Here is a 23,372-nt window from a genome sequence, read left to right on the forward strand (position 1 = left end):
TGTTTCCCAGTCCGCCCACAGCACCGCCTCCGAGCTCCAATGCATTCCAGTAAAGTTTCCCAAAAAACTTTTCTCCATCTTTCTGTCACAAAGTCTATTTCCTATGTGTGAATGGAAATGTATGATTGACATGGCCATCTATATTTCTTTCTGACTTTGAAACACTTCCGTTTATCTGTTCCTTACCTGCTCAGTTTATTTTGGGGGAAAAAAAAACCATGTGAACACATGGTCAGGGGCATATTTGATAGGGGCCAATCATGTGGTCAGGCAGCGCCATCTTAAACAAGGGCAATGATGTGATCAAGCCGCCATCCTAAATAGGTCAAAATGGACAGGTCATATGACCTCACTGCCATCTTTACTAAGGGCACCAGGAAGTCACTTCCTGACTCAAGTTATGGGCAGGGCGATGGAGTTCCAGTCGTGGCCTGGCGTTTGTTCCTCCATGGCCACTTGTGTGTGTGGGGGAGCTGTCTGGGTGGGGCAGAGGTCCAATCGTGGCCTGTCCTTCATTCCTCTGTGGCCACTAGTGTGGGTGGGACCCAGAGACATATGTGCTCTCCTCTGGGGCATCAGCAGAACCATTATATTAAGATTTTAAAAATTTAGATCTTAACATTAATACAATTCTGATGCACTTTGGGTCACAAGCTCAGGATTTTAAATTTTCCTTGGTTATTCATTACCTGCTTTTCCTGATTTGAATTTCAATGCTGATTGGTAATACTAAGGTATCTAAAACTTTTATGTCATTTTGTAAGATAATTCTTATAGGCCTCAGAGGATTGAAAGAGTCATAAAGCCCAGATCCACTTCACAGAGGTCAGAAAGACTCCAGATAAGTACAGCTTAAATTTCCCCCACTTTTCTATTCCAAAGGATGGTTTTTTTTCTCTCTCCTAGTCTTGGGACTCCTGTTCTTCCCAATTACTAAGAATATGGGCCTAAAAATTCCAAATAAGTTAATAAATTTTAACTTCTCTTCCTAGTTTAAATTTGTCTCAACAGGTTTCCACTTGGCTGGCGGACACCTCCAAGCTTCAGTTGCTGACCACACTGCTGCAGACTTGCTAAATGCTAATGTAGACCAACGACTGTAATTGTTCCTTGTCTCTACAACTGTGTCAGATAACCACGTGCTTCTGACAGATGCCCCATTGCCCAGCCTTTGACCAGCCTTTTATCCTTTCTTGGGGCCCTGACAACAACGTCCCAATGCCAGCTTGACGCAGTTACCGAAGAGAATACATTGTCCCATGTTCCTTGTCCAGAATAGGCTGAAATGCTGGGTCAAAAGGAAACCCCCTGGCATAGAGGACCAATTGGCTATCTAATGCCCATTGATATTTATTAATTAAAATGGTATTGCAATAAGATAAGAAATTTGACTTTCTTTATGCAGAACTAGGGAGGTATTGTATGACCTTAAGAAATTATTATTATTATTATTTTTCCAAGACAGGGTTTCTCTGTGTAGTTTTGGTGCCTGTCCTGGATCTTGCTCTGTAGACCTCAAACTCACAAAGTTCTACCTGGCTCTGCCTCCTGAGATTAAAGGCATATGCCACCACCACCTGGTAAGAAATTATTATTTCTATATAAATCATTTAGGATGGCTGTCTGGTCTTTTTCCTTTTCTCAGAGTTGTGCCGTACCCTGACTCACAAGCCCCCTTTCTCCTGTTCCCATTTGGCCTTGGGATCTTTCCCCCGTCACTCTTCTTTGCCTTCTTAGGAGACAGCTTAAAAATAATTATTTCTATATAAGTCATTCAGGATTATAATCTGGCTGTATTCAAAGGTCAGCCAACTTCATTAAGCTATAACTAACTGAGAAACCTGTATATTCAGATTTAAGTAATATATATATATGCTCTCAAAGTTATAAATACATCTAACAGATTTTGTTCCCTGGTCCTCAAACACCTGTAGAGTTCTGAGAACATGGCATTTAATATGAAACTTTTTATGATAAAGAGACACGTCAGCTCCTGTATCTTCTCCAAGAAGACGGATGGCCACAGAACTTCTACCTGGAAGCTCATGGCAAGGCTGACCACACAGCAAAAAGCTGAGATCCTGTCCAGACTGTGAGTAAGTGGAATAATGGAGGACTGATAGCCCCATACTGCAAAGTCAAGGTGGGTCAGTCTCCCCAAATTTCTACTCCATATCTGTCAGATCTTCTGAGCCTACCATCTGAACAAATGCTGCCTTTGGGGCCTCTGTCCCTAACAACCACAGAGAGACTTGGAATTGCTGCCTAGGTAGCTGGAAAACTATCTTACTTCTTCTTAAATGTATCCTTCTCAGATCTGACGATGTTTAATGACTGGGGGGGTATCAGTTTAAGAGCTCCAGACTTCATGGTGCAGGGTAGACTGGTTTCAAATGTAAGTCCAGAGGTTCAAAGTTTTAACAAATGGTTCCTAAGGTTTTTAACCCTTTTGCCTTCATGTAAATCCATTCCAGCTCTCTTACAGATAACTACAGGCTCCTGGGAAAAGTTTTGCTACTGCATCAAGAAATCTGGTCTGATGAAAACTAACAATCTCCAGAGCCCACTTCTGACCCCACCTATTTTTTGAGCATATTTTGCGGATTCACTCCCCCCCACCCCCCGTGACTTCCAGAGAAACAGCAGATGTCATGGCGTCTAAACTCCTGATTTGGTGTGCCATTTCCATGCAAGCTCCTGGAACATCACTGCTGCAACCTGCCTCCTCAGCTCCTCAAGGAACGTTCCTGAGATCTTCTGCCATGCATGACTCCCAGTTTCCCCCTCCCCACTTCGCCCCTTGGCAGCTTGAGGCCTTCTCAGGAATTCAGCACCCCTGTTCCCCCACTTGCTCCCATAACTCAACTCTTTTATAATAATCAAAATGGAGGAATGTTAGTATTCTGTTTTGTCCTTTGAAATCCTGCCCCTTGGGGCCACCCTGTGTCCTGATGTAAAAACCTCATTTTAAGGAAAACTCCCTCTCTCTCTTCCACTTTTCCTCCCATGAGGTGCACATCCTCAACCTCTCTCTCTCTCTCTCTCTCTCTCTCTCTCTCTCTCTCTCTCTCTCTCTCTCTCTCTCTCTCTCTCTTCTGTGTTTGTATCAAACTGTGAGAAACTAGATAAAATCTGCAAAGATTTCCATATGCTTCAACATAGCACTTTGTCTCACATTTTCTCTGAAGGTGTCTAGCTGAACTCAAACGCATCTGGTTACAGGACTTTTCTAATCAAGGGTGGAACATCAGACAGAATGGGGTAAAGGCCCGTTCAAGGAATGACACCACAATACACAGTTTGGGAAATTTTTTAAGTAAGTGAAAATTTAAAAATTATCAGATGTTTTCTAAATTTGTTCAGTTTAGTTATCCAGCTGACAGAGCAGAGCCACACCACGCTTGACCCAATGTTGAATAGGCAGGTCTGTTTCTAACAGCATGGCAATAACGAAGTTGGTAGAGTGTCCTGTAGTGGAAAGAGTTCCTTTCCGTTCACTTGTCTTGTAGAGGGGGCAGACATAGGCGTTTGTCTTTGTAATCTTGGACTTTTCATCTTGAAAAAGAAGAAAAGAGAGAGACATCCATTAAAGAAAGAGGAAACAGCCATTGTTTCTAAAAGAACAATTGTTTACTTTGTAATAGAATGGCCAAGATCTTGAGTATGATATTTGTAAGATTTAGGTTTTTTTGACAGTGGGTATAGTGAGGCAAGCACTTTCATATGGTTAATGAGTCTTGGTCTATAAATCAAGAGTTGATTGTAAAGTTTTGCTCCTGTGGGACTGGAGAGATGGCTTAGTAGATAATACATGGCTCAGGAGTTAAGAGCACTAACTTGTTCTAGGACCCCAGTTCAGTTTCCAACACTTATATCTGGCAGCTCACAACCTTTTGTAACTATAGATATAGAAGATCTGATGCCTTCTTCTGGCCTCCACAGGCACCCGCACATACATAGCACACACAGACAAACACATAAATTGAAAATTAAACTCTTTCAAATAATTATGTGTATACATGTGTGTTTCTTTCTGTGGGGATGGGAATATCTGGACATGAGGGCACTGGATCCCCTGGAATGGAGTTGCAGGCACTTGAAAGCCATCCAACATGGGTGCAGGGGAGGCAACTTGGGTCCTCTGCAAGAGTAGCAGATGCTCTTAACTGCTGAGTTATCTCTTCAGCCCCGTAAAAACCAATCTTACCAAAACAGTTTGGATCTCTGGGAAGGTGTGACTCTCCAGAGGATGAGGGAGGGAAGGAGAAAGCACACACACAGGGAGTGTGTGATAGAGGAGGCTGAGGAGAAACTGCTTAGACTCCAGGAGCATCCTTAGAACTGCACTGGACATTCTGAATTACAACTGAAGCAAATGCCAAGAAGTACAATAGCCCTGCAGGGGTGGGAGCTGGCACTACCTGCCAGCCAGCTTCAACAGGCCGATTAGAAGAAGCTGAAGGTCCTACCTGTTTTTAGCAGGTTACTAATAAGGAAAATATACCAACTCCCGTAAACTCACAAAATAATCGATGTATAATTTCTAGAGAAGTTTTTCTAAATGAAAGGCACCCTTGTCACCATTGAATCACGTTAGTAGAGAAGATATTTGATAGGTTGGGTGGTGACTGTAGGTAATTGGTGAATATGTTCATCCACTGTTATTTAAGACTAGAAAATTGGGGCTAGGGGTGTAAGTCAGTGGTAGAACACGTCTTCACATGCAGGAGGCCCTAGGTTTGATCATAAGCACTTCAAAAAGGAAAACTAAAAATAATTTTTCAAAAATTAGAAAAATGAATGAGCCTCATTATTCATTTACTTTTAGAAAAAAAATGGTGATAGTAGAAAGAGCAAGTGCCTCCTCAAAGGGGTAAAGTTGCCCTCTATCCCACGGGGTTTCCATATGGGTCTTAGATCTCCTGGCTGGCTCCAAGGCCTAGGGGTCTCTTACCGGCAGAAAACACTGGGCACTGGCAGTCCGCATCAGAGCCTGCGCCCTCTGGCACTTAGCAAAGGCACGCAGCCAAAGTGTGTGTGTGTGTGGGGGGAGGCTGTCGCTCTGTGAGATCCATCACAGAAGCGCGAGGATGTAATAAACAGGATGGTGTCTTAAAAAGATGGTTAGCTTTTAATTTATATGTTATGTGCGTATGTCTGTGTGTACGTGTGCCATGTTTGAGCTGGTGCCTGCTGAGGCCAGAAGAGGATATCAGATCCTCTGGAGCTGGAGTTACCAGCTGACAGAGATGGGTGCTGGAAATAAGCTTGTCCTCTGGAAGAAGAGCAGGTGCGCTTCACTGCTGAGCCATTTCTCCAGGCCTTAAAGCTGTATCTTATATAGGCTAACAGCATAAAGAAGCAGAGTGATGGTCCCAAAGTAACAGAAGTGCTCCCAAATAGTTACAGCATAGACATCCCATCTTGTATAAATCACAGAGGAATTAAAACTTAAAAGGTTTGGGTAAAAAGTTATTCAGGGGAATAATTATCCTCTAACTATATTCTGTTACATATTTACTTGGTTTTATCCATATGATGGGCATCAGGTCAAACAAAAGTTTGGGATATTGTTCAGCAAGCAATCCACTGCAAAGAGAAATTGATGGATATTAGTAGTGATTTCTGAAATTTACTCATTAGAACAAAGTTGCCATTTGAACATTGACCAGAGATACAGGAGAAACATTAGATTTCTAGAAAAAGAGGGGGTGGGGGAGAAGGGGAAGAGGAGAAGAAAGGGAGAAGGATGAGACCATGGAGAGTTGAGAGAGGAAGCTTATGGACAGGCGAGGCAGACAGAAGGGAACAGATACCAATGCTGGCCAGTTTCCGAGTGCTGCTCAGGACGCAGACACTGTGCTACCACACTCCACTCCCATGGTGGTCATGCCGTTCCTAGTCCACAGAGAGAGTGGAGGCTCACAGACAGAATAATCTTCTCCAGCTCCTGACAGGGTCAAGGGTCAAGTGTAAGCTGGGCATGCTGACTCATCCTTCTAAGATCAGTGCTACAGAGGCTGAGCCAGGAGCACTCCCTCGAGTCCAAGTCCACTCTAGGATACAGAGTGAGACCTCGATAAACAAGACAAAGTAAATATAAAATAAAGAAAACAGATCTGTTTTCCTTTTAGTATGCTACTTTTTTTTTTTTGGTTAGGAAGGAAGGAAAATTAAGCAATTGAAGAAGGCAAAGAAAAATGGCAATTCGCCTGTTCACCTGTTGAGGGGTGAACCAGCCATGGTGGTGCACACCAGGAGGACAGTGCTTAAGAAGATGTGGGATCAGGAGTTCAAGGCCAGCCTAGACTACACTTCTGTGGGGAATAGAACTCAGAAGTGTACGGGTTAAAGATGAGAGGCTGCCATGAGTCTCAGAAGAGACTTTGAACTTTGGAATCGTGACTTTGTTGAGACAGACTGTGGGGACTTCTGGAGTCGGACTGAGTACATTTTGCATTACGATCTGACTATAAGCCCATGGAGGCCAGGGAGTAGACTGGGCCTCTTCAGTAACCCTGTCTTGAAATTATCTCTATAGAACTAGCATATTGCTTCCTTTTCAGTGGTTTTTCCTACCTCATTTTCCACAGACTTGGGAGCAAAGTCCAACCCCATTTTTGAACAATAGATCATGCTGATAAATGAATTGTTAAGGACCAGGCTCTAAGGGAAATGTTCTGCCTTTTCTTCTCATCCCTACTTATTTTAAACCAGGAAAAGCTTAATAGTTTCCTCTCTGTTTCTAAGAATAAAACTGGGAATCTGTACACACACACACACACACACACACACACACACACACACACACACACACTCATACATGCATACACACACATACACACTCAGATACACACAGACATACATACACATAGATACACACACACACACACACACACACACACACACAATCAAATGTAAGCAGAAGATTTCCATTCACTAAATGGAAGCTTTATTAAACTGTCAGTGGTTAAAAATTGATTCAGTCCTACACATTACAAGATGGAAGGGAGCCGTTTTCAAGTAGAAGCAGGAAAATAATTTCAGCTAACTTTTCTACTATTGAGACCACTAGAATATCAGCTAAAATTGTTAGGACCTAAAAATAATCCCTCGTCCATTTTCCCAGCCTGCATGAAGACTTGTGCAAGGATTCTGATGACATGTTACTTCTCCTAGAAGAGGCCCTTTGCTTTGAAAGAAGACAGGAGACCACTAATGACAGTGATTGATCTATGACTAATCTGTGGTGGCAGACAGTTTGAATGGAAAGCACTAACTTGGTCCTGTCCCACCGTGCTCCATCAAGGTACAAGCCATGAATATACACGCCATCTTCTGGTGCGCTGTCAGAAGCATGACGAGAAATCACCTGCAAAGAGACACACACTGTTAATGTTGTTCACCACATACCTTCATCTCATGAAGAAAACTCTGGCTGGACTGTCAGGGTACATTAAGAAAAAAAAACCTGTCAGACTATAAAGTTTTTCATCCATAATGTCTAAAAATATACACTATTATATAGTTGCCGTGTGTGTGTGTGTGTGTGTGTGTGTGTGTGTGTGTGTGTGTGTGTGTGTGTGTAGGCATATGAGCATGTATATGAATGGGTGTGTGGAGGCAGAGGAGAGGTCAACCTTGGGTGTGAGTCTTCAGGAGCCATCTTCCTTGGCTGGCTGGCCAGTGAGCCCCAGGTATCTACCTGACCACTTCTCCAGCGCTGGGATTACAAATGCATGTAATCTGGCCAGCAGTTTCACACGGGTTCTTTTCTAGGGGAGAAGTCAGGTCCCCATGCTTGTGTGTTAAGCATTTTACTAACTGAGCTATCTACCCAGCCACATACAATTATTTTGAAACATTTTATCACATTAATTTTTGTTAACATAAGAACAATACTGGGTTATTTGTACCAAATATTGACATTACAAAAGCTCTAAATACTGTAAGACAAGAGTTATATAATTTATAAAACACAAAGAATAGAGAAATAATTTGGTTATATTGAACCTTTATATATAAATTTTGTATATTCTTCTTGCTTAAGCATATGACTGATTTAGTATCATACTATTGAGTTAAAGGAGTGACCTTTTGTACCTCAAATTCGTAGCCTAGTAAATCAATAGGGATGGTGTACTTTCTGGCATAATTCTGCATCGCTCCGGTTAAAAAAGCTTGGGTGAAAAAGAAACCAGAGATCCAAAACACATTGGGTTTTCCCAAAGAGAACCATTCCTACAAAGGAAAACAAGATACATTACGTCTATTTTTACGAAAGTGTCACTGCACGTACAATTCCTGATTCTGATTTTCGTCTATGTTGTCCTCACTTTCCCTGACATCAAATGCTCCCTCTTTCTTCCTTTCTTTTTCCTAGTTATTCTTCTTGGAAATTCAAAATGGTTTCAGCATTAATTTGAGTAAGTTTAACTTGAAAGAGTCAAATCTGCAAAAGGCCATCTGTAATTTTGAGTGTTCATTACATTGTTGAGCCCAGTGAAGAGCTGCCATCTTTAGAATTTTAACCTTTAATTAATGCTATATCTCATGCTAGCCCAGCTCTTGAGCCCAGGTAAGGTCCTTGTTTGCATGTGCACTGCCCACTCTGGATGCTCAGTCTTCTTCCTGCTCCAGCGTGCACTGTCCTCTTGCTCCTGTCTACTCAATGTCTGCACAATGTCGCCGAGACACTTCTGGCCAGGCATAGTTTGTCATCTTGCACAACTCTGCAGTGGCCCACCAAAGTAAAACCAGACCTCGTAGTCTCCTACTCAAGATTCTTTTCCATCTGGCCCCATGGTATATTTTCAAGTGTGCCTTTTACTTTCAGGAATTCTTCACTCTAATTAGCTAGGCCTACATAGTGGTCCTGGCTATGCTGAATGAGCACCGTGTTTTTTTTTTTTCTGCCTTTCTTTCACCCCTCCCACACTCTCAGTCCAAATCTTTCTGGAGGCAGAACTCTGCCTAGTCCTGGAGTGGAGCCTGTGATTAACATCTGACCAATCATACTTCAAGTCACGGCGGCAAGTGACTCAGTGTAAGCCAAAGATGTAGAAGTGCTTGCTGAAGCCCTTGCTACAGGTTTTACCCTACTCTCAAAGTATCCCTCTCATTCTCCCCACACGGTACCTTTGTGTAAACATAAACTATGAGATAAGAAAGCACACGAGCCGAGGAAGAACAGCAGCTTCTTGTCTTATACTTTCCTGTGCCCTGAACATCTTTGTGCATATATATGCATGTGCAGTCTGGGAAGGGAGAGTCAAAGAACTTCACACTTTTTTTTTTTTTTGAGATAAGACAGAAGGCAAAGGACAAATGTTGATAAATCTAAGACTTGGGCTTTTTTGTGACTTCCTTTGAGCATTAAAATCACAAGACAACATTAAACAGTAGAGTCTGAGAATCACAGACTTAGAACTTTTATAAATATGTCACTTGAGTTTGACTAAAGTAAAATTTCAATTTTCTACTCAGTACTTCAAAACATGTGCATTTTATATATTCATATATTTTGCTTAGATAACCAGGAAACTATTCATCACATTTCTTTCAACCTAGGGACATTAAAGTGACCACAGTTGATTACTAATATCTCTCTGCTCAACAATGACAAGTATATATTTTGCTATATACAATATATACTGTGCTATATACAATATTTGAATGAATGTTTTTTCATTTGAATAATACATATTTTAAGTATAAAATTATCTATCATCCATCCATCTATCTATCTATCTATCTATCTATCTATCTATCTATCTATCTATCTATCTATCTATCTATCTAACACTTTACCTGTAAAAAGCTCAGCCGGGCTAGGAAATCTGTGATGTAACTTCCAAGGGGCTTCAGACTTGGGTATGATCGTTCCGCCCACATTTCTGGAACCTTCCCAACAAGCAAGCTGCTTGAAAGCGCTTCCAGTGCAGAGTCCATTACAACCACACCTTTAATAGCCTTCTTAAGGTCCTGTAGAGTATTACGTATAGTTCTAATTAAACTGCAATGAAAGAAATGGTGTCATCAACATATACTTGATAGTAAACATCCATGTACAATCTGCAAAAGAAGAGACAACAGGAAACAGTCACAGCTTTGTGGGAGTGTTCCCCAAAGCACGGCTATGCCCGTTGATAGGCGGCATATGAGGTAAACGTAGGTGCCATTTGAATGAGCATTGTCATTTTAGCCTTACATACTTTTTTTTTGAGACAGGGTCTTACTATGTAGCCCTGGATAACCTGGAATTGGCTATGTAGACCAGGCTGGCCTTGAACTCACAGAGATCCCTCTACCACTGCTTCCTGAGTGCTAGGATTAAAGGTGCACACCACCACAAGTGGCATACTATCTTGAAATACAGAATAAACCAGTAGCATGTCAATTTATTATTATTTGATATCCATATCAAATAATATCAAATACTTTTCTGGCTATTATTGCTCAGGACCTAGATAACTTTAAAAAGTATATGTTGATAAATTATAATTGTGTATGTTTATGGAATATAAGGTGGTGTTATAATTTTTAATACAATTGGAAAATCATGTTAAACTCATTAACAGATGATTGCAAATAGTTCATATTTTATGCCATGAGAACATTGGAAATTTACATTTTTATGGTATTCAAATGGAACATGTACAAAATTATGATCTGTATTATGCATGCTGTGTGAATGATCTGACCAATCAAGCTTTTCCTTCTGCCTAGTGAGACTGCACATTTTGACCACCATTTCCCAATTCTCCCATCTCCCAGGTCCTGATAACTACTATTCCACTCTTTGTCAGATAAGATTAGTTGTTATCCACAAAAAACGAGAACAAGTGTATTCATCTTTCTAGGTTTGGCTTTTTTCATTTAGGAAATAGTCTTCAATTCCATCACTGTTGACACAAATGACAGAATTCCTTACTTTTTACAAATAAATACTATTCATTGTGTGGTGTAACACATTTTCTTTATTTTTTGATGGATACACATTGATTCTATAGCATGGCTATTGTGAACAGTGGTGTAGTAATCATAGGAATAGAGACCTCTTTTTGACATATTGATTGAAAATCTTTGGGTAAATACTCAAAAATGAGACTTCTGGTGGTATGGTAATTTTGGTTTTGGTTCTTGAGGACCCTCCATGCTGTTTTCACATAATGTATGTATGGGTTTACTTTCCACTGGCCGTTTTCATGAGAGCGAGGGATGACAACGCTTTTCATTTGCGTCTCTTCTAGGTGCTGGTGCTGGTGCTGGTGCTGGTGCTGGTGCTGGCCTTCCTTCTAACATTGGCCTTTGGATAGCTTGTGTGAGAATGCGTGTTCAAGTCTCTTGCCCACTGATTAATCTGTAAGTTGTGTGAGTTCCTTACATATTTTATACATGATTGCTTCCTTTAATATGGAGAATCTTTGTATTTTGAGGGAATTCCATTTGTCTGTCTTTGCCTTTGAGGGTTATAGTCTCAGGCTTGTTTGTCTGGTATTGGTGACTGAACTCAGGACAGTAGTGATGTAGTCTACCACTGAACCACCGGCCCAGTACACTTTCAGGTCTTGGTTTAAACCTTTATCTCTTTGCAGTTGGCTTTGTATGTGGTATGACATAAGGTCCAATGCCCTACACACATCCAGTTTCCCCAGCACTGCTTACAATGAGACTGTAGCTGCTCCATTGGGTACCACTGGCCCTGTTGTCAACTACCAGCTGACTATAAACTATGTTTTCCGTTTTCTGAGCTCTTTCCTCTGTCCCTCCCTCGGTCAGCGCATTCAGTCACCACCATCTGATCATGCTCCTGGAGTTTGGGTAGTGTGATGTCCCCAACTTTGCTCTTCTTTGCTTATAACTGCATTAGATATTTGAGATACTGTCTGACTCTTTATGAATTATATGAATTCTGAAATTGTTTTTCCTATAGCTATGAGACAAGACCTTTGAACTTTTATAAAGGTTTCTTTGGATTTATGGACCATTTTGGGAGGATCAAATTCATTCAAGCAAAGAATCACCCGAGGAAAAATATTACATTATCTGTATAATATTACAGATAACATGGAAATATAGAAAAAAGTTGAAAAAAAGGTGTTGTGCAGGCAGGACAAAGTGGCATAGCCCTGTAATCTTAGCACTTGAATGGCTTAGAATTTCTTTGCACTTGAGGCCAGCTTGGGCTATATAGTGAGTTCAAGGACAGTCTGTGCTATGTAATAGCAAGACTCTGTTTCATAAAAACCAAAAAATTATTATGCAATGGCTGAAAAGGGAAACCATGTATCAAAGTATGAATTATGTATTGATTTATAAATTTTCAAACACTGTTTTCTACTTAAGTCCAACTGCTGAATAGACCATAAATATACCTGTAGTGATTAATGAAGCCCTACTAGCTGAGAGACTGAATACTATTATAGATATGGATATATATGCATGTATATGTAGATATGCATACACACATATAATTATAGTATTATATAAGAAATACTGAATTACTGTTGGAAATATGACTCAGTGGCAGTGCATCTGCCTAGCACTTATGAAGCCCTAGGTTTCAATCTTTAGAACCACAAACCAAAGAGGCAAGCAAACAAATAAAAAATGCTCCCCTCAAAACCCAGAGTTAAATAGAACAACATGGTATTTTCATATAGTTTACTTTAGTATGTCAACAAGTCTAGAAAACAAAATAATCATGGAAATATTACAGAAAACAATTTTCTCTTTCTTGATCCAGTTTTGAATTACAAAAAATTCAATAAAAGTCAGCGCAAATAATTGATTTATCATGGGGTACTTAATCAACTTCAGTAAGAAAAGGGAGCCAGATGTAGTGGTACACACCTGTAATTTAGCATCTTCAGAGGTGGAGGCAGCAGGTTTAGGAGTTCAAGGCCACATGAGCTACATAGCAAGTTCGAGGCCAGCTTAGGCTATCCTCTGTCTCAAAAACCAACCAACTGGCCGGGCGGTGGTGGCGCACGCCTTTAATCCCAGCACTCGGGAGGCAGAGCCAGGCGGATCTCTGTGAGTTCGAGGCCAGCCTGGGCTACCAAGTGAGTTCCAGGAAAAGGCGCAAAGCTACACAGAGAAACCCCGTCTCGAAAAACCAAAAAAAAAAAAAAAAAAAAAAAAAAAACCACACACACACACACACACACAAAACAAAACAAAACAAAAAACCAACCAACCAACCAATAAATAAGTCAGGTCTAAAGGTTAGTTGATAGCTAATCTGGGCCACAGCACTTAAAAATAAAGACAAAGGAAGCACATATCAGTGACAGAAACTGGTAGAAAGGATACATAGGCCCATCCATGCTCACTCTGTTTAAACTGTTTTTTAATTACGTGGATGCTTGGGTTTGGATAAGTGCATATGAGTGCAGCTGCCAGACCAGAGGAGGGAGCTGGATACCATGGAGCTGGAGTTACAGCTGGTTGGGAGCTGCCTGATGAGGCTACCAGGAACTGGACTCAGGTCCACTGGAAAAGCCGCAAGTGATCCTAACCACTGAGCCATCTCTCCAGCCCCATCTTTACTTTGCGAAGAGGACAATAATAGATGAGAAGTTATGTGATTAATGACTACTTCTAATCAATAAGAGTAGATCTCTTTTTCATAATCATTTTTTTACACGATAAAAAGATTCTCTTCTGGGATAAGGCTATGGTACTTAAAAAAATAAAATTGGACATTTTGATAATTTCTTAAGATTTTAAAATTCAATAGCAGTAAGTCATTTTGTCAACTTTGGCTGCTTTCTGACTTCCTGGGGATTTACTCACTTGTTAAACCGTTCCATTTCTTGCACTAACACAGTATTCATGCTCTCTTCATACCTCACAGGATAATAGCGTAGTGCTTTTTCAATATCAAAATCATGGGGGAGCTGAAAGAACGTATGTTGAAAGTCACAAGTTACTCTCAAAATAGACAGTAAGCTTCATTCAGCTGTAATGTCAATAATAACTGACACATAGGTAATCATTATCATTTCCACTTTACAGATAGAACATCATTATTTCTAAAAATCTGTATAGCTTCTTTTTGCAAACTGAGTCTTGTTTTCCATGGATAAAATGTATTTACAATTTCATAACTGTTTCATGTTCACTTATAATCGATTATCACTTACCCTCCTATCAAATAGTTAATCTTGTAAACACAGAATGTTCTAGGGTACAGGGAGAGAGAAAGCCACTCAGTGTGTGATACTGATGTCATATTTACAGATACTTGAGGTGAGGAGATGGTGAGGACTTTGGAATGCTCAAAGTCCTAAGACATTGGAGCTCACACTCCTGAGGTGGCAAGAGAATTCCCAGTCAGGGAATGCTCGAACTGAGGGTCAAGCTGCCCTTTCTGTCCTAAGAATCTAAGTGGTGCTAGTCTAGTGATTTTGACTCAGCACTCCCCCAAATATGTCTTAAATCTTCTTCCAGGTCCTTCCTAGGGCCTTCCTTACTGGAGACAGCATTCACGAAGTCAACTGCCTTTCCCCACAGAGGTAAACCATAGAAGCAGGTGTGAAGAGAGGCATATTGCAAAATCAGTAGCTTGGAGGCCAGGACTGACTGTTGGCCACCATCATGGTGGCATACACTGGACCTCCTTCCCTACTGTAGTGACCACAGCCAGGATTGTGTGGGAATGCTGCAGTGGTACAGCCCACGGCCTCTGGAGGCAAGTAGAATAGGGGCCAGATTCTGCAGTGTCAGGGTGTTTGACACTGAAGGATGGCCATATTTACAGTAGCTACATCGGAAGGAAACTATAAAGATTGCTGCTGAGGCTCATAATCTGTTCGCATTCCCCTTGGTCACTGGAAAAGAGGACAGTAGAGCACCATTCCGCATTACCTAGCAGGCTAAGTGCACTGGGCTGTACCATGGAAAGGGAATGCATAACTGCTGCCTGAGCACGGATATGACTTCCTGTGACAGCCACCTCCTAAGGTACAGATAAAAATGACCAAAAAACCACCATGTTCTCCCTGAACCAGCAAATTCAGAACATTCCATTAAAAATGTCTTTTTACTTTTGATTTAGAAATAAAAATGAATGATAGGCACAGTAGTTCATCCACAACTATAGTTACTAAGAACTTAGCTATGTAGCAGGCATTTTACAAACTACTTTAAATTAATGTTCTCCTTAATGTCCTCAAAAAGCCTTATAACAACTGCAACTATTCTCCACCTAGCAGATTTGGAAACTAATGTACGAGAAGTAAAGTATATTGCTGAAAGTTATAGTCCGGCTTCATGGGATTGCCCATCCAAATGCAATTTCTATTACAGCAGAAGCACTACATTTCAAACCAAGTATCACCTGATAGAGGATATCTTCAGTGATTTCTAACAGGATCTGGTCAGTACTTCCTGAGGAGCCTGATTGCTTGGAGCCTCCCTGGGTGAGAAGCAAGGACTCAAAGAGGACTTTTGTTTGTTGAAGATCTTTGGAGATATCAACATTGTCATGTAGTCCAAATATCTCAGGTTCTTGAGTAAATGGAAGTTTCTAGGGAAAACAGATAAAGCATGCATCATACATTCACTAGGGATCAGGATATGCCGCTCCAAAACATGCCACCTTAGCATAAGCATCACTTTGAGCTAAAGGCTCATTATGTCGAGGATGAGGATTTTCTTCCTCCTCTAATCTGCCTAACAGCAGGGCGTTTGTAATTTTCCCCTTGTGTTGTGCCAAGAAGAGGAGAGTTCTTACTAGAGACAGAAAACCGTATTGGGGTGAATCTGCGATTCTACTAAGATAACTTGATCTTCCGTTAGTTTCCCCCCCATATGTTTCCTAAGCACTTTCTCACAATTTATTGCCCCTTAAGTCCAAGGCTTTTCCTTTGTTTTATCTGTGTATTTAAACGGCTTTATAAACCCCAAAGTAAATTGCTTCTTTTGGTTTTCAATCCTTTCACTGAAGTGTTCATATACTCAAAATATTAACATCAATACAAATTATATGTTGTTTCTCCCATGAAACTGCCTTTCATCCAGGGAATACCATAAGGGCAGAGCAAAGTGTTGTTCTTTCCCTACTACAAAGCATCAATTCCTGTTGTAGAATGTTATTTGAAGGTGTGTCGCTTTTGTGTATGTTGCATTTGTTTAACTCTGTGAAGCTGTGTTACTGTGCCCTTGTAAAACACCTGATGATCTAATAAAGAACTGAACGGCCAATAGCAAGGCAGGGGAAAGAATAGGCGGGGCTGGCAGGTAGAGAGAATATACAGAGGGAGAAATCTGGGAAAAAAGGAAGAAGTAGCCAGAGAAGGAGGAGGACATCGGGGTCAGCCACCCAGCTACACAGCAAGCCGTGGAGTAAGGGTGAAAGTAAGATATTCAGAAGAAAAGGAAAAAGCCCAGAGGCAAAAAGTAAACGGGATAATTTTAAAGTTAAGAAAAGTTAGCAAGAAACAAGCCAAGCTAAGGCCAGGCATCCATAATTATGAATAAGCTTCTGGGTGTGATTTATTTGGGAGCTGGGCGGCCCCCAGAAGAACAAAAACAAACAACAACAAATTTATAAGGCAGATGTGCAAACAACAAAGGGTTAAGAATCAACTAAACATCAAATACTAAAAGCTTCAGATTTTCTGTCCAGTAATTACCTGAACAAAAATGAGCCTGAAAGTTTATTAGAATCTTGCTTGTCTAAACCTATACATTAGAGGGTACAGCTCATCACTCAGAGCACACACACACACACACACACACACACACACACACACACTTTCTCACACATTCATACTTTTTCTCTCTGACACACACATACACTTGTACATGCACACACACACACACATTCTCACACATTCACACACTCACACACACACACACTTTCACAATACACTCACATGCACTCTCTCATACACACATTCACATACTTTCTTTCACACACACACTCTCACACACTTTCACTCTTTCACACACTCACACACGTGCGCTCTTTCACACACTTTTACACTCACAACACGTTCTCACACACACTCACACTCTCACACACATTCACACACTCCTTTTCACACACACTCTCATACACACTTTCTCACACACACACTTTCTCTCTCATACACATTCACACACTCTCTTCCACATACACACTTTGTCACACATTTTCTCTTTCACATACACACTCTCACACTTTCTCACACACATTCACACACTCTTTCACACACACACTTTCTCACACACACTCTCTCTCACACAAACACAAATATGTCTTACCCTCATTTCAGACCAACATTTACCTTAATGAATTCAATGTAGTCCTCGTAAGTGCCTTTGGGAGGCGCAAAATAGTTCCCACTGGGAGAGAACTTGTAATGAGGGTTTTCAATGATGTGTAAGTTGTAGAAGTCCGCCAGCATGGTCAACAGGAGGCGTCTGTCCCAGTCGTCCGTCACTCTTCCTCCATAGTTACACTCCCCGGTCAGGTAAGAGATGGCTTCAAATGGGATCGTGTCATATTCATTTATAAACAACTGAAGCAAAGAGAGAAGTGAAGGAAAAAAAAGGAAATCCTTTCATTTCATTTTCGTTTTAAAATGGCTTCTCTTTTCTCTCTCTCCCTATGTAGAAAGGGAGTTGAAAGAATTATTACCGAATGTCTGGTGTTCAGTATTTTATTTTGAATTATTTTGTCTCCATTCTCCATTTTTCCAATATAAATACATTGATATTTACTACTTATTTACTCTTACTCTATAGTCCGAGCTGGCCTCAGACTCAAGCCAATATACCTGCTTTAGCCTCCCAAGGCTGGGAGGATCAGGGTGAGCCACCGTGCCTCGCTCATCTGTTGATTATGTGTGGGGTGTGCATGCATTTCAAGGGGGTGACTGTGGAGCCCAGATCAGGAGACTCAGTGGCTTCCTCTCTCTCTCTGCTTTGCTGCCTTGAAACATGGTCTCAGTGAACTGGAAGCTTGCCGTTTTGGGCTAGGCTGCCTGGCCAGTGAGCTCTGGGATTAGCCTGTCTGGGCATGCACATAGGTGCTGGAGATTCTCAGTCAGATGCTCAGGTAGATCACGTGCTCTTTTCCAGTGAGCACTCAAAGTACCTTTTTCTTGAAAAAAAAATTACATGTGATCATGTGTGTGTGTGTGTGTGTGTGTGTGTGTGTGTGTGTGTGTGTGTAATTATGTATGTAGTATGAGCACATGGGAGTGTAGGTGACCCCAAAGCCAGATTGACACTGGGTCCCCTGGAGCTGAAGTTACAGGTGGTTGTGAATTACCCAGCATGGGTGTTGGGAACTGAACTCAGGTCCTCTGCAAGAGCAATATGTGCTCTTAACCATTGAACCATCTCTCCAGTCTTCATAATGCATTTTTAAATGAGAAAAATACTTATGTTAAATAAGCAACATGGGAATTGCTAAAGCTTTTAGAAATGAATCAATCCTAACAAGCCTTTTTGGGTATGAATTGGGGTCCATTTTTATCTGTGAGAGGATACTCAGCAATGTCTGGAGATCAGTAAATTATAACTGTGGTGGGTGTGAGGTGCTACTGTCATCTCTTGGGTAGAGGTATGGGATGCTCTGAATGCACAGGGTAGCTGCCCACAGTCCCAGATACCAACAAGGCCAATGCTGGGGGCCTGAGGCCTGTTTCAGGACACCTTTCACAGTGAGATAAAAACAGCAGTTTTAAGTCTTAGTGCCGGGTCCTTGTTCCCATGGTAACATGGTTTCAATACATAAGTTTCCTTGTAATGGTAGCAATAATAGTAAAGCTGTGATTTGCATGGCTTTCACTCTGTCTTATACATCTGCTATTAACCTTGCAGAACATGAAAATGTTAGGAAAATGTGAAGTAATGGGAAGACTTAAATTTATTTCTTCCACTTCTAGATCCTGTACTTTGTCCAATATACAGGGGTAGTGTGTGTGTTGCAATGGTATGTTACTTGCTGAGAGAGTTTTGCCTGTCTCTGAATTATAGAAGAAATGGTGCATGGTTGATAAAGTATTTTCTAAGTTCTCCAGAGCCCGGTCGAAATAAGGGCTTAGTCTTTTTTGAGACCCTCATGTTTTTGGGAGGAAGATAATTGTCAAGAGATTTGGGGGGGGGGGGCTGAGAAAAAGGGAAGGTTATCCTTGGAGGGAATAAATTATGTGCCATTTGAAAAAAGTTTCCCCTTCCTTCTCTTTAGGGGAGGACGCAAGTATGTTCAACTGGGTCCCCCCAAACTGGAGGAGACCCCCTAGAGAACTGAATGTTAAATTTGTACCATATGCAAGAGATAGAGACAGCTCTCTCTCTGCTGTTTAACCACTTAGCTGCCAGTTTCTGCTTGGGCCTTTTGGAGAGATACCCTGCCATTGTGGCCAGATGAAGATGGCTTAAAGGTGAATCTCAGTTCATGTCCTCACCACTAGATATGAAAGACCGATCTAGCTGATGTCTGTGGATTTCAATGCTAGTTCTGGGAAGGGTGAGGTCATGAGGCTGACATCTGGGGCCTGGCAGATGGTGAGTTCTCAGTTGTTTATAGGTTGTATGGAAAATATTTTAAGCAAAATATTCTCCTACCTACTACGAGTTTCAAAAACAATGTTCAAATCAAAGTCATTCAACATAGATTGTAATTTATAAGCACTGATTTCAACAACTATAAGGATTTTCAAAATAAAGGACTTATTTCTGTTTAAGGTTTCTGATTCATTATTTTTAAAAGACTTGATAAGATACTAACAATTTATTTTTAACTCTTTTTTCCTCCTTCAGTGCTGGGGTCCAAACATGGCCTCATGTATATTAAGGCAAGTGCTTACTTCTGAGCTACATCTCCAGCCACGTATCAATAATTCCTATAAGAAGAATCTGTTATCTTTATCATCAAGTCTGACGTAAGTGCCATTAAGCGTGGTGGGGACTAAGGAGCACTCTTTCACAAATGCCTGTTCTTTCTCATTTTACCTGCAGTTGTCGGATACTGATGCGTAGGTCTGACTCATTGAATCCATATGGGATGTTCCAACCCAGGGGACCGAATTTCTTTCTCTCTTGAACAAGAGCATGAAAAAAGCAAACTCCAAAAAGCAGCTTCTCCCATGCCTTTAATGCAAAAATTGTACAAGAGAAAAATAGGATTAGATTTCCATCAGTAAAACTAGAAAAATAGATGGTCTTTCATTACAAGAGTCTATGTTCCCATGTCAGTACAAACTTCTGGTTTAAAAAGGATGTATCTAAAGGCATACTTTCTATAAAAAGCATTCATCTTATGCTTAATTCAAATATCCAAATCTAAGCAAGCCATAATAATGTTGAGTATTACTAAAATAAAAATTATTACTATTTTATAAAACTGTTGGTAATGATACCTTGCCGTTCACAGCTATCTCTAACCCAGTATTAGTTTGTAGATTTGTGGGCATGTACTTGAGACTGTAAGTGCAAAAGAATGACTAGTGAAGAGAATATGAATGAATTCCAATATATAATGCCCAGTTTTATTACTTTTCACTTGGAGAGCACTAGGGAAAGCATTTTTAGCTGATCTCTCCATGACATTGTCCAATGTCTAATATGGATGTCGCTTGTACCTCCTCTATCAGTGCTCTGAAGGATGCTCACCCATCTCTTTGGGTCTTCCACAGTAGATTTCAAGTATACTGATGACATGTACTTCAAGTTAGAACACCTCAAACATAGCTCCAAGTCCATCGCTACCCTCCTGTGATGCGCTGGTAACCGTTTCCCTCCCTCCTTCCCTTTCCATTTGTTGTCAAGTAGAATCTTGCTCTGTTGCCCAGGCTGGCCTCCTGGGCTGAAGCAATCTTTCTGCCCAAGAGTCTGGAGTGGCTAGGACACAGTCATAGTTCATGCATTCTTTACTAATGAGATGCAGACCAGGCATGTTGGTACAAATCTATAGCCTTAGCTGCTCAAGCAGGAGGAGAGCTTGAGCCCAGGAGATGGAGGTTACTCTAGGAAACATAACAAAATTCATCTCAAGACTGAAGCAAAACAACAACAACAAAAAATCCAAACCCAACCAATCCAGAAATGTAAGCATACTGTGCCTTAATGAAGAGACTCTACTCTTGAAACATACATAAGTCAAAATATATGTCTATACACTAGATAACGGTATAGAGAAACAGGGAGAGAAGAACCTTTTGAGAACAATTCCTTGATACATAAATATATTTCTTCCTCCAGACGCTTACAGTAATGGGTCTTTGCCACCATTATGCCTTCCCTCCCGTGGATAGTTGATCTACCCATGACCTCTTCCAGGGTTTAAGATGGATGTCACATAGGCTTCCTGTGACAGTGCTCTGGGGGATGCTCCGGAGGGTCTCTTCAGATCTCTCACAGTAGATGGCAAGTACACTAATGACGCAGGTAGCTAGAGGAGCATGTCTTGCACTTAGTACGTGTTCAGTAAATATTTACTGACTGAATGGAGTTCGCCTCCTCCAGGGAGACTATAACTGGGCATAGGAGATGTAGAAACTGAAAAGGAACTGATATCATTGTTAGATATCAACAACTTGGAACAATAAGATATTTATTTCCAGTGGCCAAATGATGACAGCTCAGATGATTGTGGGCTCAGTTGTCAGATATTACTAGGGGCATGTCAACTATTTCTGGGAGCCTCTAAAAGAATTTTATATGTATCTATAAGCTAGACACCTGAAGAAACCTTAGAATAATGGTTTCCAAAGTATAAGTGCCAGGGTCAGTGTCATCATTTTCTCTTGAGAATTATGACCCCAAACTCTTAAGCGTCCTCCTAGACCACTGAGTTAGAAACTTGGGGGCAGGGGAGGGGAGGGTCTGGCAGTGCATGCTGGAGCAAGCCCTTTAGGAGAATCTGCAGCACAGTGAGAACAAACATCACAGAGCATTTCACTCCATGTGGGTCTGTTTCCTTTTTACCTTGGCACAAACTAGAATCATCTGGGAAGAGGGAACTTCAATTAAAGAACAGCTTCCATCAGATTGGCCTGTGGGCATGTCGCTGGGGGCATTTTCTTGATTGGTGATTGATGTAGGAGGACCCAGCCCACTGTGGGCAGCACCATACCCAGGCAGGCGGTCCTGGGCTGTGTAAAAAGGGGAACTGGACAAGCCATTGCACAGCTTTCCTCCTAGTTCCTGCCTCTGATCCTCCTTGAATTCCTGCCCTGATGTTCCTCAATGATGGTCTGTAATCAGTACGTGGAAGCCAAATCAACCCTTTCCTCTTCAAGTTGGTTTTGGTCAGTGTTTTATCACAGCCACAGAAAGCAAAACAAGGCGTGACTTTCTTATTTGACCTATCTTCTATTTGCTTTTACTTCCAGAGAAGTTTCTTGGTGAAGGTCACCACTATTAACCATAAAATTATGACTCATGGCATGGATACTAACTTTGGATGTCACAGACAACAATAATGGAATGCCAACATTGCTTGATCAATGTTATAATACAGGAAGTGCGAGGGTGTCTCTTCAACACAGCACCATTTTTTATTTGCATAGTCTGAGTCCCAAATTAGCTTTGCTTATGATTTCCCGTCTTTGGTCCTCTGTCTTCTAATTGTAGGGATCACACACTATGCTGCCGTCTCCGTTCTGGTAAGTTCTCTTCTAAAACCATAAAGTCTCTTCTTAGACTTACAGAGTTACTGTGCAGAAGTAGGGGCATAGGAATCATCATTAAGCAGAGACAGTAGTCTTTCAACTATTCAGTCCTTTCTCTTGCCTATTCCTCTTCTTCTTTTTTTATTCACTATTTTTATTCACTCTTCTTCTTCTTCTTCTTCTTCTTCTTCTTCTTCTTCTTCTTCTTCTTCTTCTTCTTCTTCCTTCTTCTTCTTCTTCTTCTTCTTCTTCTTCTTCGGCGTAAATAGGCAAATATAAAATAGTTAATGTTGGAGCTAGGAATGATGGCACATACCTAGAATTGTAGCACTTAGGAGGCTGAGTCAAAAGGACTGCTATGAGTTTGAGGCTAGCCAAACCCTCACTCAAAAGGTTTTGGAGGGTCTGGGGAGATGGCTTTTGCAGGGAAAGCAAGTTCAAATCCCCAGTACTAATGTAAAAGCCAGATATGGTAGTGTGCCTGTAACCCAGAGTCGGGGCCCGAGACCTGTGGATCCAAACAGTTCACTGGCCAGCCAGCCAGACTAGCCAAAATGGCAAGCTTCAGATTCAGTCATCTCCTGCCTCAAAAAATAAGGTGGAGAGCAGCTGAGGAAGACAGCCAATATCATCAATAAAGTTGTAATTTTGCCTTTCCTATGTATATGCTTTTTTTTGGGGTGAGATTCTTAGTTGGAAAGAATTCAGACAGGAAAAGTGAGTGCTATACTGGGATCCCCTAAAGTCTTCAATACC

General features: G+C 41.1%; 1 protein-coding gene across 3 annotated transcripts in view; it reads right to left on the minus strand.

Moving 5' to 3' along the window:
- Positions 1-3,294: 3,294 nt before the first annotated feature.
- Dnah12 (dynein axonemal heavy chain 12) overlaps positions 3,295-23,372 on the minus strand; it is a 175,954-nt gene continuing 155,876 nt past the window's right edge. For all 3 annotated transcript variants that reach the window (XM_037208770.1, XM_037208769.1, XM_037208768.1), the window contains 9 exons: positions 19,957-20,094; positions 17,280-17,513; positions 15,347-15,535; positions 13,801-13,904; positions 9,811-10,015; positions 8,104-8,241; positions 7,281-7,372; positions 5,522-5,589; positions 3,295-3,555 (listed from right to left, as the gene is read on the minus strand). In XM_037208770.1, the coding sequence (XP_037064665.1) occupies positions 3,365-3,555; positions 5,522-5,589; positions 7,281-7,372; positions 8,104-8,241; positions 9,811-10,015; positions 13,801-13,904; positions 15,347-15,535; positions 17,280-17,513; positions 19,957-20,094 (1,359 nt within the window). In that variant the 3' untranslated portion in view covers positions 3,295-3,364. The remainder of the gene's footprint in view (positions 3,556-5,521; positions 5,590-7,280; positions 7,373-8,103; positions 8,242-9,810; positions 10,016-13,800; positions 13,905-15,346; positions 15,536-17,279; positions 17,514-19,956; positions 20,095-23,372) is intronic.

The sequence above is a fragment of the Peromyscus leucopus genome, chromosome 9 (assembly GCF_004664715.2).
Source record: "Peromyscus leucopus breed LL Stock chromosome 9, UCI_PerLeu_2.1, whole genome shotgun sequence".
Lineage (NCBI taxonomy): Eukaryota > Metazoa > Chordata > Mammalia > Rodentia > Cricetidae > Peromyscus > Peromyscus leucopus.